Here is an 18,491-nt window from a genome sequence, read left to right as displayed (position 1 = left end):
GGGACTTGATAGGATGGAGGGTTATAGGTAGGTCGAGAAGGTGTTCGGCACAACTTGTGGGCCGAAGGGCCTGTTTGTGCTGTAGTTTTTCTCGGTTTCTATTGGTGGAGGGATGGAGTTTAAAAACAGGGAGGTGATGTTGCAGCTTTATAAGCCGCTGGTGAGGCCACACCTGGAGGACTGTGTACAGTTTTGGTCTCCTTACTTGAGAAAGGATATACTGGCACTGGAGGGGGTGCAGAGGAGGTTCACGAGATTGATTCCAGAATTGAGAGGATTGGCTTATGAGAAAAGACTGAGTCGACTGGGATTAATAGACTCATTGGAATTCAGAAGAATGAGGCGGGATGTAATAGAAACAGGTAAAATTATGAAAGGAATAGATAAGACTGAAGCTGGGAGGTTGTTTCCACTGGCGGGTGAAACTAGAATGGCCTCAAAATAGGGGGAGAAGATTTAGGACTGAGCTGAGGAGGAACTTCTTCACACCAAGTGTGAGTTACAGAGAGAGATTGAATAGGCTGGGACTTTATTCCCTGGAGCGTAGAAGATTGAGGGGAGATTTGATAGAGGTGTATAAGATTTTGATGGGTATAGATAGAGTGAATGCAAGCAGACTTTTTCCGCTGAGGCTAGGGGAGAAAAAAAGCCAGAGGACATGGGTTAAGGGTGAAAGGAGAAAAGTTTAAAGGGAATATTAGGGGGGGCTTCTTCACGCAGAGAGTGGTGGGAGTGTGGAATGAGCTGCCGGATAAAGTGGGAAATGCGGGGTCACTTTTAACATTTAAGAAAAACTTGGATGAGAGGGGTGTGGAGGGATATGGTCCAAGTGCAGGTCAGTGGGACGAGGCAAAAAATGGTTCGGCACAGACAAGAAGGGCCAAAAGGCCTGTTTCTGAGCTGTAATTTTCTATGGTTCTAAAGGTTTGTGAATCTGCGGGATTCCCTGCCCAGTGAAGCAGTTGAGGCGACCTCATTGAATGTTTTTAAGGCAAGGTTGGATAGATTTTGAACAGTAAAGGAATTAAGGGTTATGGTGAGCGGGCGGGTAAGTGGAGCTGAGTCCACGAAAAGATCACCATGATCTTATTGAATGGCGGAGCAGGCTCGAGGGGCCAAATGGCCTACTCCTGCTCCTAGTTCTTATGTTCTTATTGTTCTTTGGACACTCAAGGCCAATTTAGCATGGTCAATCCAACTAACCTTTTGATCTTTGGACATTAAGGGGCAATTTAGCATGGTCAATCCAACTAACCTACACATCTTTGTACACTAAGTTGAAATTTACAATTGTCATTCACCCAACCTACATATGTTTGGACACCAAAGGGAAATTTTCCATGGCCAATCCACCTAATCTGCACAGTTTTGGACAAAAAGGGGCAATTTAACATGTCCAGTTCATTAAAACGACACATCATTTGACACTAAGAGGCAATGTTGCGTGGCCAAACCACTTAACCTACACATCTCTGGCCACTAAAGGGCAATTCAGAATGGCCAATCCACCTAACCTACACACCGTTAGAATCAAAGGCACTTTTGCTCGGCGAATCCTTCTGACGTACACATCTTTGGACACTAAGGAGCAATTTACAATGGCTAATCCACTTAACCTTCACATCTGTTGTCACGAAGGGGAAGTTTGCAATGATCATTCCCCCACCCTAAAGGGCAATTTACCATGGTCAATCCACCCAAACTACACACCTTTGGACACAATGGAGCATTTTAGCATGGCCAATGCATTAAAATTCCACATCTTTGGAATGTAAAGGGCAATTTAGCATGGCCAATCCATGCCACCTTACCATATTCGCACGCTGAGGGGAAATTTAGTGTGGCCAATCCACCTAATCTCATAGAAATCATAGAAACCCTACAGTGCAGAAGGAGGCCATTCGGCCCATCGAGTCTGCACCGACCACAATCCCACCCAGGCCCTACCCCCACATATTTACCCGCTAATCCCTCTAACCTACGCATCTCAGGATTCTAAGGGGCAATTTTTAACCTGGCCAATCAACCTAACCCGCACATCTTTGGACTGTGGGAGGAAACCGGAGCACCCGGAGGAAACCCACGCAGACACGAGGAGAATGTGCAAACTCCACTTGTTTGGACACTAAGGGGCAATGTAGCATGGATAAATCATGAGACCTGTACATCTTTAGTCACTAAAGCGGCAATTTAACCAATCCACCCAACCTACATATCTTTGGGCACTAATATGCAATTTACCATGGCAATTCCACCTATCCAACACATCTCAGGACAATAAAGGGCAATTTAACATGGCCAATCCATATATTTTGCATATCGTTGGACATGAAGAGACCATTTAGCATGGCCAAACCATCTAACATGCACAACTTTGGACACCAAAGGGCAATTTAGCATGGCCAATCCACCTAACCTGCACATCATAGAACATAGAAAAGCTACAGCACAAACAGGCCCTTCGGCCCACAAGTTGCACCGAACATGTCCCTATCTACTCGGCTTACCCTCTATCTTACTAACTTCCATGAACTTATCCAAAAGTCTCTTAAAAGACCCGATCGAATCCGCCTCCACCACCACTACCGGTAGCCGATTCCACGCACCCACCACCCTCTGAGTGAAAAACTTACCCCTGACATCTCCTCTGTACCTACTCCCCAGCACCCTAAACCTGTGACCTCTTGTGGCAACCATTTCAGCCCTGGGTAAAAGCCTCTGAGAATCCACTCTATCAATACCCCTCAACATCTTTCACACCTCTATCAGGTCACCTCTCATCCTTCGCCTCTCCAAAGAGAAAAGACCGAGCTCTCTCAACCTATCCTCATAAGGCATGCCACCTAATCCAGGCAACATCCTTGTAAATCTCCTCTGCACCCGATCTATGGCTTCCACATCCTTTCTGTAATGAGGCGACCAGAACTGGGCACAGTACTCCAGGTGGGGTCTGACCAGGGTCCTATACAGCTGCAGCATTATCTCCCGATTTCTAAACTCAATTCCTCTCTTGATGAAGGCCAGTATTCCATACGCCTTCTTAACCACAGCCTCTACCTGCGACGCCGCTTTGAGCATCTTATGAACCCGGACCCCAACATCCTTCTGATCTTCCACACTGCCAAGCGTCTTACCCTTAATATTATATTCTTTCATCCAATTCGACCTGCCAAAATGAACCACCACATTCTTATCTGGGTTGAAGTCCATCTGCTACTTCTACGCCCAGTCTTGCATCTTATCTATGTCTCGTTGCAACTGCTGACATCCCTCTACACTATCCACGACACCTCCAACCTTTGTGCCATCAGCAAACTTGCCAACCCATCCTTCCACTTCCTCATCCAGGTCATTTATAAAAATCACAAAGAGCAAGGGTCCCAGAACAGATCCCTGGGGCACTCAACTGGTGACCGACCTCCATGCTGAAAAAGACGTATCTACAACCACTCTTTGCCTTCTGTGGGCAAGCCAGTTCTGAATCCACAAAGCAATGTCCCCTTGTATCCCATGCCCCTTTACCTTCTGAATAAGCCTTGCATGGGGCACCTTATCAAACGTCTTGCTGAAATCCATGTAAACTACATCTACCGCTCTTCCCTCGTCTATGTGTCGAGTTATATCTTCAAAAAATTCAATTCGGCTCGTAAGGCATGATCTGCCTTGGACAAAGCCGTGCTGGCTTTGAAAATTTGACAATAAGGGGCAATTTAGCATGGATAATCCTCCTAAACTACACATATTTGGACATTAAGGGGCAATTTATCATGGCTAATCCACCTAACCTACAAATCATTGGACACTAAGGGGCAGTTATCTTGTCCACTCCACCTAACCTGCAGATCGTTTGGAAAAAGGAGGAATCTCGTATGGCCAATCCCACCAACCTGCACACCGTGGACACTAAGCAGCATTCAGTCTGGTCAATCCACCCAACCTGCGCTATTTTGGAAACTAAGGGGCAATTTAGCATGGCCAATCCACCTGACCTAAACATTGCTAGATACTAAGGGGAAATTAAGCATGGCCAATCCACCGAACATATGCATCTTTGTACACTAAGGCGGCAATTTAGCATGGCCAAACCACCTAATCTATACATCCTTGGATACTAAGAGACTTTTACACTGTACTGTGTACAATTTTGGTCTCCTTACTTGAGAAAGGATGTATTGACACTCATAGGAGATTCACTATGTTGATTCTGGAGTAGAGAGGGTTGGCTTCTGAGGAGAGACTGAGTAGACTGGGGCTATACTCATTGGAATTCAGAAGAATAAGGGGAGATCTTACAGATACATATAAGATTATGAAGGGAATAGATGAGATAGAAGCAGGGAGGTTGTTTCCACTCGAACTAGGGGGCACAGCCTCAAAATAAGGGGGAGCAGATTTAGGATTGAGTTGAGGAGGAACTTTTTCACCCAAAGGGTCTGGAATTCCCTGCCCAGTGAAGCAGTTGAGGCTCCCTCATTGAATATTTTTAAGGCGAGGATAGATAGATTTTTGAACAGTAAAGGAATTAAGGGTTACAGTGAGTGGGCGAGTAAGTGGAGCTGATTCCACTAAAATATCATCCATGATCTTATTGAATGGCGGAGCAGGATCAAGGGGCAAGATGGCCTACTGCTGCTCCTAGTTCTTGTGTTTTTAAGTTCTTTGGACACTAATTGCCAAATTAGCATGGTCAATCCACCTAACCTGTTCATCTTTGGACACCAAATGGCAATGTAGCCTGGCCAATGTAGGAAAACAAAACATAGTTGGACAATAAGGAGCAACCTGGCATTTCCAATCCACCTAACCTGCACATCTTTGGACACTAAGGGGCAAGTTAGCATGGCCAATCCACCCAACCTGCACATCTTTGGACACTGAGGGGCAATTTAGCTTGGCCAACCTACCTAACCTACACATCTTTGGACATTAAGGGGCAATTTAGCATGGCCAATCCACCCAACCTACATATATTTGGATGCTAAGGGGCAATTTATCATGGCCAACCCAGCTAACCTGCACATCTTCGGACATTAATGGGCAACTTAGCATGGACAATCCACCTACCCTGCACATCTTTGGACACTAAGGGGCAATTTAGCATGGCCAATCCACTAAACATGCACATCTTTGGACACTAAGGGCCAATTTAGCATGGCCAATCCACCTAACCCATACATTGGACACCAAGAGGCTTTTACACTGTACAATTTTGGTCTCCTTACTTGAGATAGGATGTATTGGCACTTAGAGGAAATTCACTCGGTTGAGTTGAGAGAGTTGGCTGATGAGGAGAGACTGAGAAGACTGGGGCTATACTCACTGGAATTCAGAAGAATGAGGGGAGATCTTATAGAAAATATAAGATTATGAAGGGAAATGATAAGATAGAAGCAGGGACATTTTATCCACTGGCAGGTGATCCTAGAACTAGGGGGCATAGACTCAAAATAAGGGGGAGCAGAGGTGGACTGAGTTGAGGGGGAACTTCTTCACCCAAAGCGTGTGGAATTTCCTGCTCAGTGAAGCAGCTGACGCTGCCACAATGAATATTTTTAAGGCAAGGATAGATTGATTTTTGATCAGGAAAGGTAATAAGGGTAATGGTGAGCGGGCGGGTAAGTGGAGCTGAGTCCACGAAGAGATCAGCCATGATCTTATTGAATGGAGGAGCTGGCTCGAGGAGCCAGATGGCCTTCTCCTGCTTCTCGATCTTATGCTTTTAATTGCTAAGTGGCACAGTTTCTCCCTGTCTATCCGATCTATGTCCCTTTATAATTTTGGACACCTCAATCCAGTATCCTCCTCCTCAGCCTTTGCAGCTCTGAGGAAAACAACCCGACCCTAATCAGCCTCTCGCCATAGCTGGGACGCTCCAGCCCAGGCGACATTCCAGTGTATCTCCTCTGCACTCCCTCTCTGTCTCCACTGTGATCACATCCTTCTAAAAGTGTGGTGACCAGAACTGCACACAGTACTGCAGCTGTGTCTGAACAAGCGTTTTATATACAGCTCCCATTGTAACCTTCCTCCTCTTATATTGCCTGCCTCAGCTAATGAAGGCAAGTATCCCCGTATTCCTTCTGAACCACCTTATCTCCCTGTCCTGCTGCCTTCAGGGATCGATGGACACGCACCCCAAGTTCCCTCTGGTACTCTGTCCCAGCACCCTCATGTTCACTGTGTATTTATTCCCTTGCCTTGTGAGTCCCCCCGAAAATGCCTCCCCTCTCACTTTTCAGGGTTAAATTCCATTTGCCATCGTTCTGCCCATCTGAGCAGCTTGATCATTTGCGGTGTCTCTGTTCGGTTTATTGCCGTGTTCCTTTGCCTGGGCCGCAATGGTTCATCTCGAACGGCGGGAGGGACTATGTCTTAGGTGTGAGACAGAGAGGCGAGGTTTCACTGGGAGTCAGATAGAAGCCTGGTTCGGACAAGGGGGGAAAGATTCAAGACTGAGTTTGTGATATTTATAATTGGGCAGGGGGGGGCGGGAGTGGGGGGGGGCAGGGGGGGAGTGAGGGGGGGGAATGGGGGGGGCGGGGGGGTGGCGGGGGATGGGGCGGGGAGTGGGTTGGGGGGGGTATATTTGTCGGGCAGGGCCCGGGGGGGGTGGTGGGGGCGGGGGGTGCGGGGGGGAGGGTGGTGGGGGGAGGGGGGGAGGCGGCGGGGGGGAGGGTGGTGGGGTGGGGGTGGGAGGAGGGGTGGGGGGCGAGGGGGGGTGGGTCGGGGGGGGTATATTTGTCGGGCAGGGGGAGAATCCGAGCTTATCGGTTCTTTGGTAATCACAAGTCTCTTTGTGACACGAAGTGTACTTTGTATTCACATTAAACATCTCTCTGTCTCTCAGTCACAGACCCTGCACTGACTGACCCGTGTGAGGATCACACCGTCCTGAACGATACCTGGAGGAGCACCGATTGCAAAGAGAACGAATGTTCTGACAACGGGATGTGTGAGAAGCAACTTGGTGAAGGCTGGTACCGGTTTAAAAGGTAAAGAATGGGGGCATTTCTGATAAACTGGGTACACCGGGAAGGAAGTGTGAGTGTAGACACAGTAACTACGGCGATGGTCAGGGATATCAGTACGGGAGGGGAGTGGGGAACAGCAGTCGCTAAGTCCAAAGATGTGCGGGTTAGGTTGATTGGCCATGTTCAAATTGCCCCTTAGTGCACTGGGATGCGTAGATTAGAGGGATTAGCGGGTAAAATATGTAGGGATTTGGGGGTAGGGCCTAGGTGGGCTTGTGGTCGGTGCAGACTCGATAGGCCGAATGGCCTCTTTCTGTACTGTAGGGTTTCTATGTTTCTATGTTCTATGTTCTCTCTCCATCCTGGCACTGTCTCCCTAACAGCACAGTGGGTGTACCTCCATGATTGAATGGCGGAGCAGACTCGATGGGCCGAGGGGCCTAATTCTGCTCCTGTGTCTTATGGTCTTATAGGAGGGAAGGGGAGGTGGACATTATTGGACAGACCATTCCCAGGGGATAGCAGGGACATGGGGGACTGAATGGCGCTCATTCTCAGCTGTATCATTCTGTAATTCTCTGACTCTGTGATTGTTGTTCCAGTTCTGGCGGATGGAAGATTCCGGAGACTCGGGTCGCACGGGACACTGCTCCACACATCGTCCAGGCTGGTTACAGGGTAGAGTCAGACTTTACAATATCAGATTTACACTGATAGTTCCGCAGGGCTCTGTACTGGGACCTCTGCTATTTGTGATATATATAAATGATTTGGAAGAAGGTGTAACTGGTGTAATCAGCAAGTTTGCGGATGACACGAAGATGGCTGGACTTGCGGATAGCGAAGAGCATTGTCGGGCAATATCCTATAGATAGGCTGGAAAATTGGGCGGAGAGGTGGCAGATGGAGTTTAATCTGGACAAATGCGAAGTGATGCATTTTGGAAGAAATAATGTAGGGAGGAGTTATACAATAAATGGCAGAGTCATCAGGAGTATAGAAACACAGAAGGACCTAGGTGTGCAAGTCCACAAATCCTTGAAGGTGGCAACACAGGTGGAGAAGGTGGTGAAGAAGACATATAGTATGCTTGCCTTTATAGGACGGGGTATAGAGTATAAAAGCTGGAGTCTGATGATGCAGCTGTATAGAACGCTGGTTAGGCCACATTTGGAGTACTGCGTCCAGTTCTGGTCGCCGCACGACCAGAAGGACGTGGAGGCGTTAGAGAGAGTGCAGAGAAGGTTTACCAGGATGTTGCCTGGTATGGAGGGTCTTAACTATGAGGAGAGATTGGGTAAACTGAGGTTGTTCTCCCTGGAAAGACGGAGAATGAGGGGAGATCTAATAGAGGTGTACAAGATTATGAAGGGGATAGATAGGGTGAACAGTGGGAAGCTTTTTCCCAGGTCGGAGGTGACGATCACGAGTGGTCACGGGCTCAAGGTGAGAGGGGCGAGGTATAACTCAGATATCAGAGGGATGTTTTTTACACAGAGGGTGGTGGGGGCCTGGAATGCGCTGCCAAGTAGGGTGGTGGAGGCAGGCACGCTGACATTGTTTAAGACTTATCTGGATAGTCACATGAGCAGCCTGGGAATGGAGGGATACAAACGATTGGTCTAGTTGGACCAAGGAGCAGCACAGGCTTGGAGGGCCGAAGGGCCTGTTTCCTGTGTTGTACTGTTCTTTGTTCTTTGTTCTATTTCAGGATCACATCCCACCCTGGAACGGGGGAAGGAAGCGGGACAGTTTGTTTTAACTGGAAGGGGAAACACTGCAGCTGGAAGCGAGAGATAAAGATTAAAAACTGCGACGGTTACTTTGTCTATGAGCTGAAACCGACACCAGGCTGTGACGCTGCTTATTGCACAGGTACATTGCTGTTTCAAAATGACCCAGGAGGGCAACACTGGATATACCGGGACACTGACACACACAGCGACTGAGGGGAGAGGGACGGAGCGACTGAGGGGAGAGGGACGGAGCGACTGAGGGGAGAGGGACGGAGCGACTGAGGGGAGAGGGACGGAGCGACTGAGGGGAGAGGGACGGAGCGACTGAGGGGAGAGGGACGGAGCGACTGAGGGGAGAGGGACGGAGCGACTGAGGGGAGAGGGACGGAGCGACTGAGGGGAGAGGGACGGAGCGACTGAGGGGAGAGGGACGGAGCGACTGAGGGGAGAGGGACGGAGCGACTGAGGGGAGAGGGACGGAGCGACTGAGGGGAGAGGGACGGAGCGACTGAGGGGAGAGGGACGGAGCGACTGAGGGGAGAGGGACGGAGCGACTGAGGGGAGAGGGACGGAGCGACTGAGGGGAGAGGGACGGAGCGACTGAGGGGAGAGGGACGGAGCGACTGAGGGGAGAGGGACGGAGCGACTGAGGGGAGAGGGACGGAGCGACTGAGGGGAGAGGGACGGAGCGACTGAGGGGAGAGGGACGGAGCGACTGAGGGGAGAGGGACGGAGCGACTGAGGGGAGAGGGACGGAGCGACTGAGGGGAGAGGGACGGAGCGACTGAGGGGAGAGGGACGGAGCGACTGAGGGGAGAGGGACGGAGCGACTGAGGGGAGAGGGACGGAGCGACTGAGGGGAGAGGGACGGAGCGACTGAGGGGAGAGGGACGGAGCGACTGAGGGGAGAGGGACGGAGCGACTGAGGGGAGAGGGACGGAGCGACTGAGGGGAGAGGGACGGAGCGACTGAGGGGAGAGGGACGGAGCGACTGAGGGGAGAGGGACGGAGCGACTGAGGGGAGAGGGACGGAGCGACTGAGGGGAGAGGGACGGAGCGACTGAGGGGAGAGGGACGGAGCGACTGAGGGGAGAGGGACGGAGCGACTGAGGGGAGAGGGACGGAGCGACTGAGGGGAGAGGGACGGAGCGACTGAGGGGAGAGGGACGGAGCGACTGAGGGGAGAGGGACGGAGCGACTGAGGGGAGAGGGACGGAGCGACTGAGGGGAGAGGGACGGAGCGACTGAGGGGAGAGGGACGGAGCGACTGAGGGGAGAGGGACGGAGCGACTGAGGGGAGAGGGACGGAGCGACTGAGGGGAGAGGGACGGAGCGACTGAGGGGAGAGGGACGGAGCGACTGAGGGGAGAGGGACGGAGCGACTGAGGGGAGAGGGACGGAGCGACTGAGGGGAGAGGGACGGAGCGACTGAGGGGAGAGGGACGGAGCGACTGAGGGGAGAGGGACGGAGCGACTGAGGGGAGAGGGACGGAGCGACTGAGGGGAGAGGGACGGAGCGACTGAGGGGAGAGGGACGGAGCGACTGAGGGGAGAGGGACGGAGCGACTGAGGGGAGAGGGACGGAGCGACTGAGGGGAGAGGGACGGAGCGACTGAGGGGAGAGGGACGGAGCGACTGAGGGGAGAGGGACGGAGCGACTGAGGGGAGAGGGACGGAGCGACTGAGGGGAGAGGGACGGAGCGACTGAGGGGAGAGGGACGGAGCGACTGAGGGGAGAGGGACGGAGCGACTGAGGGGAGGGGGACGGAGCGACTGAGGGGAGGGGGACGGAGCGACTGAGGGGAGGGGGACGGAGCGACTGAGGGGAGGGGGACGGAGCGACTGAGGGGAGGGGGACGGAGCGACTGAGGGGAGGGGGACGGAGCGACTGAGGGGAGGGGGACGGAGCGACTGAGGGGAGGGGGACGGAGCGACTGAGGGGAGGGGGACGGAGCGACTGAGGGGAGGGGGACGGAGCGACTGAGGGGAGGGGGACGGAGCGACTGAGGGGAGGGGGACGGAGCGACTGAGGGGAGGGGGACGGAGCGACTGAGGGGAGGGGGACGGAGCGACTGAGGGGAGGGGGACGGAGCGACTGAGGGGAGGGGGACGGAGCGACTGAGGGGAGGGGGTCGGAGCGACTGAGGGGAGGGGGACGGAGCAACTGAGGGGAGGGGGACGGAGCGACTGAGGGGAGGGGGACGGAGCGACTGAGGGGAGAGGGACAGAGCGACTGAGGGGCGGAACGACTGAGGGGCGGAGCGACTGAGGGGCCAGGGACCGAGGGGAGGGGGGCGCGGCGGCCCCGGCACATTCCTCCTTTCCTGAATCCAGTCTAATTCCCTCTCGAATCCCTCGATTGAAGCTGCCTCCCCCACACTCTCAGACAGCTCACTCCACACCCTAACCACTCGCCGTGTGAAAACATTTCTCCTCGTGTCCCCATCGCTTCTCTACCCGATCCCCGTGAAACTGTCTCTGTCCCTTCTCGTTCTCAACCCGTCTCCCACAACATGAACCGTTTCTCCCTCTCGACTCTGTCCTAGACCCTCCCCGTAATCCTCAGCCCCTCGATCAAATCTCCTTTCCACCTTCACCTCTTCCCCGTGGAGAACATTCCCCGACTTTCTCCAATCTCTCCACATCACTGAGGGTCCCCCATCCCCCGACACTCCCTCCTCTGCATTGAGGTTGTTGTTATCTGAGTGAGGGGGGGACAGGGTGGTCACAGGTTTCTGACATTGACTGTACTTTATCTGTTAACGTTAAACATCTCTCTGTCACTCAGACCCAAACTCAGCGCTCACTGAGCCGTGTGTAGATCACACGGTGCTGAACCAGCCCTGGAGAAGCAGCGATTGTACTGGGACAGAGTGTGTGGGACAGCGGCAGTGTGACAAGGATCTTGTTTACGGATGGTACAGGTTCAACAGGTAAGGTGTAGGGGCACACCCAGCTCAACCACCTGGGAAGGTGGGAGTTAGTGGCAGGTCGTGGTGATGATGGGTGGGGTTTTCCATCCTGCCCACTGCCTCGATCATCCAATCCCGCCATGGGACCAGTGGACTTTCAACCGGGCCCCATAGGGGGTGTCGCTATGACGGGGCCATAAACCACATCCACTGGTTCTCCTCAGCCAACTCTACCAGTTACATCCTCCAAAAACCCCAATCGATTCCTCAAGCATGATTATCCCTTTGTAAATCCATGCTGACTTTATCTGATTGCACCAGTGCTTTCCTATTGCTGAGCTATGAAATCCTTGACAATGGAATCGAACAACTTCCCCAGTCCCGACGTTAGGCTTGTTAGAATGGAATCAATGATAATATTGGATCTGCTGGAGTGTGACTAATGGTAACAAGCTGTAAGGGTCAGCTGACCCACTAAACTGTGTGGCCAATGACAAAATGATGTGGTGGTGGTCAGCTGATTCAGTATTCACAAGGAGCTGCTGGGGTTTGTGGGAGATTGGAATAGCTCAGGGTGAGGGCTCAAGTGTTGGAGAAATGAATTTTCCTTATTAAACCTTTTGAACAAAGAATAAAGAAAATTACAACACAGGAACAGGCCCTTCGCCCCTCCAAGCCTGCACCCACCATGCTGCCCGACTGAACTAAAACCCCCTACCCTTCCAGGGACCATATCCCTCTATTCCCATCCTATTCATGGATTTATCGGGACGCCCCTTAAAAGTCACTACCGTATCCACTTCCACTACCTCCCCCGGCAGTGAGTTCCAGGCACCCACTACTCTGTGTAAAAGATCTGCCTCATACATCCCCTTTAAACCTTGCCCCTCGCACCTTAAACCTGTGCCCCCGAGTAACTGACTCTTCCACCCTGGTAAAAGCTTCTGACTATCCACTCTGTCCATGTCTCTCATAATCTTGTAAACTTCTATCAAGTCTCCCCTCAACCTCCGTCGCTCCAGTGAGAACAAACCAAGTTTCTCCAACCTCGCCGCAAAGCTAATGCCCTCCATACCAGGCAACATCATGGTAATTCTTTTCTCTACCCTCTCCAAAGCCTCCACATCCTTCTGGTAGTGTGGCGACCAGAATTGAACACTATATTCCAAGTGCGGCCTAACTAAGGTTCTATAAAGCGTCAACATGACTTGCCAATTTTTAAACTCAATACCCCGGCCGATGAAGGCAAGCATGCCAAGTGCCTTCTTGACTACCTTCTCCACCTGCATTACCACTTTCAGTGACCTGTGTACCTGTACACCCAGATCCCTTTGCCTATCAATACTCTTAAGGGTTCTGCCATTCACTGTATATTTCCCATCTGTATGAGACCTTCCAAAATGCATTACCTCACATTTGTCTGGATTAAACTCCATCTGCCATCTCTCCGCCCAAGTCTCCAACTGATCTATATCCTGCTGTATCCTCTGATGGTCCTCATCGCTATCCACAAATCCACCAACCTTTGTGTTGTCCGCAAACTTACTAATCAATCCAGTTACAATTCCCTCCAAATCATTTATATATATTACAAACAGCAAAGGTCCCAGCACTGGTCCCTGAGGAACACCGCTTGTCACAGTCCTCCATTCAGAAACGCACCCTTCCACTGCTACCCTCTGTCTTCTTTGACCGACATGATGTGGAGATGCCGGCGTTGGACTGGGGTGAAAACAGGAAGAAGTCTCACAACACCAGGTTAAAGTCCAACAGGTTTATTTGGTAGCAAATACCATAAGCTTTCGGAGCGCTGCACCCGACGAAGGAGCAGTGCTCCGAAAGCTTATGGTATTTGCTACCAAAGAAACCTGTTGGACTTTAACCTGGTGTTAGAAAACCATAGAAAATTACAGCTCAGAAACAGGCCTTTTGGCCCTTCTTGTCTGTGCCGAACCATTTTATGCCTAGTCCCACTGACCTGCACTGGACCATATCCCTCCACACCCCTCTCATCCATGAACCCGTCCAAGTTTTTCTTAAATGTTAAAAGTGACCCCGCATTTCCCACTTTATCTGGCAGCTCATTCCACACTCCCACCACTCTCTGCGTGAAGACGCCCCCCCTAATATTCCCTTTAAACTTTTCTCCTTTCACCCTTAACCCATGCCCTCTGGTTTTTTTTCTCCCCTAGCCTCAGCGGAAAAAGCCTGTTTGCCTTCACTCTATCTATACCCATCAAAATCTTATACACCTCTATCAAATCTCCCCTCAATCTTCTACGCTCCAGGGAATAAAGTCCCAACCTATTCAATCTCTCTCTGTAACCCAGCTTCTCAAGTCCCGGCAACATCCTTGTGAACCTTCTCTGCACTCTTTCAATCTTATTTACATCCTTCCTGTAACTAGGTGACCAAAACTGTGCACAATACTCCAAATTCGGCCTCACCAATGCCTTATATAACCTTGATGTGGAGATGCCGGCGTTGGACTGGGGTAAACACAGTAAGAAGTTTAACAACACCAGGTTAAAGTCCAACAGGTTTATTTGGTAGCAAAAGCAACACAAGCTTTCGGAGCTCTTAGCCCCTTCTTCAGGTGAGTGGGAATTCTGTTCACAAACAGAGCTTATAAAGACACAGACTCAATTTACATGAATAATGGTTGGAATGCGAATACTTACAACTAATCAAGTCTTTAAGAAACGAAACAATGTGAGTGGAGAGAGCATCAAGACAGGCTAAAAAGATGTGTATTGTCTCCAGACAAGACAGCCAGTGAAACTCTGCAGGTCCACGCAACTGTGGGAGTTACAAATAGTGTGACATGAACCCAATATCCCGGTTGAGGCCGTCCTCGTGTGTGCGGAACTTGGCTATCAGTTTCTGCTCAGCGACTCTGCGCTGTCGTGTGTCGCGAAGGCCGCCTTGGAGAACGCTTACCCGAATATCAGAGGCCGAATGTCCGTGACCGCTGAAGTGCTCCCCAACAGGAAGAGAACAGTCTTGCCTGGTGATTGTCGAGCGGTGTTCAGTCATCCGTTGTCGCAGCGTCTGCATAGTTTCCCCAATGTACCATGCCTCGGGACATCCTTTCTTGCAGCGTATCAGGTAGACAACGTTGGCCGAATTGCAAGAGTATGTACCGTGTACCTGGTGGATGGTGTTCTCACGTGAGATGATGGCATCTGTGTCGATGATCCGGCACGTCTTGCAGAGGTTGCTGTGGCAGGGTTGTGTGGTGTCATGGTCACTGTTCTCCTGAAGGCTGGGTAGTTTGCTGCGGACAATGGTCTGTTTGAGGTTGTGCGGTTGTTTGAAGGCAAGAAGTGGGGGTGTGGGGATGGCCTTGGCGAGATGTTCGTCTTCATCAATGACATGTTGAAGGCTCCGGAGGAGGTGCCGTAGCTTCTCCGCTCCGGGGAAGTACTGGACAACGAAGGGTACTCTGTCTACTGTGTCCCGTGTTTGCCTTCTGAGGAGGTCGGTGCGGTTTTTCGCTGTGGCGCGTTGGAACTGTTGATCAATGAGTCGAGCGCCATATCCTGTTCTTATGAGGGCATCTTTCAGCGTCTGGAGGTGTCTGTTGCGATCCTCCTCATCTGAGCAGATCCTGTTTATACGGAGGGCTTGTCCGTAGGGGATGGCTTCTTTAACGTGTTTAGGGTGGAAGCTGGAGAAGTGGAGCATCGTGAGGTTATCCGTGGGCTTGCGGTACAGTGAGGTGCTGAGGTGACCGTCCTTAATGGAGATGCGTGTGTCCAAGAATGCAACCGATTCCGGAGAGTAGTCTATGGTGAGCCTGATGGTGGGATGGAACTTGTTGATGTCATCATAGAGTTGTTTCAGTGATTGTTCACCATGAGTCCAAAGGAAGAAAATGTCATCGATGTATCTAGTGTATAGCATCGGTTGAAGGTCCCGTGCGGTGAAGAAGTCTTGTTCGAACCTGTGCATGAAGATGTTGGCATATTGAGGTGCGAATTTGGTCCCCATGGCTGTTCCGTGTGTCTGGATGAAGAACTGGTTGTTGAAGGTGAAGATATTGTGGTCCAGGATGAAGCGGATGAGATGTAAAATTGCATCTGGAAACTGGCAGTTGTTGGCGCTGAGCACTGAGGCCGTTGCAGCAATGCCATCGTCATGGGGGATGCTGGTGTAGAGTGCCGAGACATCCATTGTGACGAGGAGCGCTCCTGGTTCAACTGCTCCATGTGTGCCGAGTTTCTGTAGGAAGTCCGTCGTGTCGCGACAAAAGCTGGGGGTTCTTTGTACAATGGGTTTCAGGATGCCCTCGACATAGCCGGAGAGGTTCTCGCACAGGGTCCCATTGCCCGATACGATGGGACGGCCGGGTGTGTTTGCCTTTTGTATCTTCGGGAGGCAGTAGAGATCTCCAACGCGGGGAGTACGTGGGATGAGAGCACGGAGGGTGTTCTGAAGGTCCGGATCAAAGGTCTTGATCAGAGTGTTGAGTTGACGGGTGTGTTCTTTGGTCGGATCTGCAGGTAACTGTCTGTAGTGTTCCTCGTTGTTGAGTTGTCGGTACACTTCTTTGCAGTAATCCGTTCTGTTCAGTATGACGATGGCCCCTCCTTTGTCTGCTGGTTTGATGACAATGTTGCGGTTGGTCTTGAGAGCGTGGATGGCATTACGTTGTGCTTGGGTGATGTTCGGGGCTGTCTTGTGAGTGCGGCTGATGAATTTGGTGTTGACGCACCTCCTGATGGCTTGGGCATACATGTCAAGTCGAGGGCAGCGGCCTTCCGGAGGAGTCCAATTCGACTCTTTCCTCTTCGGATGCACTGCGGATCTCTCTGTCGGCTGTTCCGGTTCATTGGCAGTCTCATTGTGTTCGTTGTTGGCCTCTTGGGGTTTGTGGAAGAACTCCCTCAGCCTCATTCGCCTGATGAATTCCTCTGTGTCTGCTGCGAGACTGATGGGGTCTATTTTGGTGGTGGGGCAAAAATTAAGCCCTCGGCTGAGAACTTCGATTTCATCTGGTTGAAGTGTGTAGTCGGACAAGTTGACAATGGACTTCCCTGCAGTGGTACTGTTTTCTACTGTGGTACCGGGGGAGGCTTGGTTGCTGCTGGTGGTGATGCCGAGTTTCTCAAGTTTCCTGTTCTTGGTGTACATGTAGATGGTGTAGTTCCTTTGTCTCGTCTGCTTGGCAGAGTTTCGCAGCTGGTCTGCGTCCTGAGCGCAAGTTGAGGATATGGATTCGATCTTGGTTTCCAGGCTGCAGCGTTTGCTGTAGAGTTGGTGTATGAGGTGGTTGAGGAGGGTGAGAGAGGTGCGACGGCAAAGTCTCTCAGCGTAGTCTGTGTTATAGGTTGACCTGAGTGGGTTCGTGATCCATAGTCCTTTCGGTATCTTGTCTGCTTTCTTGCATCTTTGTAGAAACTTGATGTCTGTGTCGATATGCGCGATCTTCTTGGCGATCCTCTCCACTTGGAGCCGGCAGTTTGCGGTGTCGATGGTAGCCATGATGTGGAGATGCCGGCGTTGGACTGGGGTAAACACAGTAAGAAGTTTAACAACACCAGGTTAAAGTCCAACAGGTTTATTTGGTAGCAAAAGCCACACAAGCTTTCGGAGCTCTAAGCCCCTTCTTCAGGTGAGTGGGAATTCTGTTCACAAACAGAGCTTATAAAGACACAGACTCAATTTACATGAATAATGGTTGGAATGCGAATATCATCGACACAGATGCCATCATCTCACGTGAGAACACCATCCACCAGGTACACGGTACATACTCTTGCAATTCGGCCAACGTTGTCTACCTGATACGCTGCAAGAAAGGATGTCCCGAGGCATGGTACATTGGGGAAACTATGCAGACGCTGCGACAACGGATGACTGAACACCGCTCGACAATCACCAGGCAAGACTGTTCTCTTCCTGTTGGGGAGCACTTCAGCGGTCACGGGCATTCGGCCTCTGATATTCGGGTAAGCGTTCTCCAAGGCGGCCTTCGCGACACACGACAGCGCAGAGTCGCTGAGCAGAAACTGATAGCCAAGTTCCGCACACACGAGGACGGCCTCAACCGGGATATTGGGTTCATGTCACACTATTTGTAACTCCCACAGTTGCGTGGACCTGCAGAGTTTCACTGGCTGTCTTGTCTGGAGACAATACACATCTTTTTAGCCTGTCTTGATGCTCTCTCCACTCACATTGTTTCGTTTCTTAAAGACTTGATTAGTTGTAAGTATTCGCATTCCAACCATTATTCATGTAAATTGAGTCTGTGTCTTTATAAGCTCTGTTTGTGAACAGAATTCCCACTCACTTGAAGAAGGGGCTAAGAGCTCCGAAAGCTTGTGTGGCTTTTGCTACCAAATAAACCTGTTGGACTTTAACCTGGTGTTGTTAAACTTCTTATTATATAACCTTACCATAACACTCCAACTTTTAGACTCGATACTCCGATTTATAAAGGCCAATGTACCAAAGGCACTCTTTACGACCCTATCCACCTGTGATGTCACTTTTAGGGAATTCTGTACCTGTATTCCCAGATCCCTCTGCACTCTTCAGAGTCCTACCATTTACCCTGTACGTTCTACTTTGATTTGTCCTTCTAAAGTGCAATATCTCACACTTGTCTGCGTTAAATTCCATTTGCCATTTTTCAGCCCATTTTTCTAGTTGGTCCAAATCCCTCTGCAAGCTTTGAAAACCTTCCTCACTGTCCACTACACCTCCAATCTTTGTATCATCAGCAAACTTGCTGATCCAATTGACCACATTATCATCCAGATCATTGATATAGATGACAAACAACAATGGACCCAACACCGATCCCTGCGGCACATCACTAGTCACAGGCCTCCACTCAGAGAAACAATCCTCCACAACCACTC

General features: G+C 51.0%; 1 protein-coding gene across 1 annotated transcript in view; it reads left to right on the top strand.

The window, feature by feature from the left end:
* The window catches only part of LOC144511497 (uncharacterized), a 77,143-nt gene that overhangs the window by 5,618 nt on the left and 53,034 nt on the right, over positions 1–18,491 (top strand). Inside the window, exons 2-3 of the mRNA XM_078241884.1 lie at positions 6,848–6,992; positions 8,683–8,846. Coding sequence (XP_078098010.1) covers positions 6,848–6,992; positions 8,683–8,846 — 309 coding nt within the window. The remainder of the gene's footprint in view (positions 1–6,847; positions 6,993–8,682; positions 8,847–18,491) is intronic.

This window comes from Mustelus asterias, chromosome 24, assembly GCF_964213995.1.
Source record: "Mustelus asterias chromosome 24, sMusAst1.hap1.1, whole genome shotgun sequence".
Classification (NCBI taxonomy): domain Eukaryota; kingdom Metazoa; phylum Chordata; class Chondrichthyes; order Carcharhiniformes; family Triakidae; genus Mustelus; species Mustelus asterias.
Note: the sequence above shows the minus strand (reverse complement) of the source record. Positions and strands in the feature narration are given on the sequence as shown.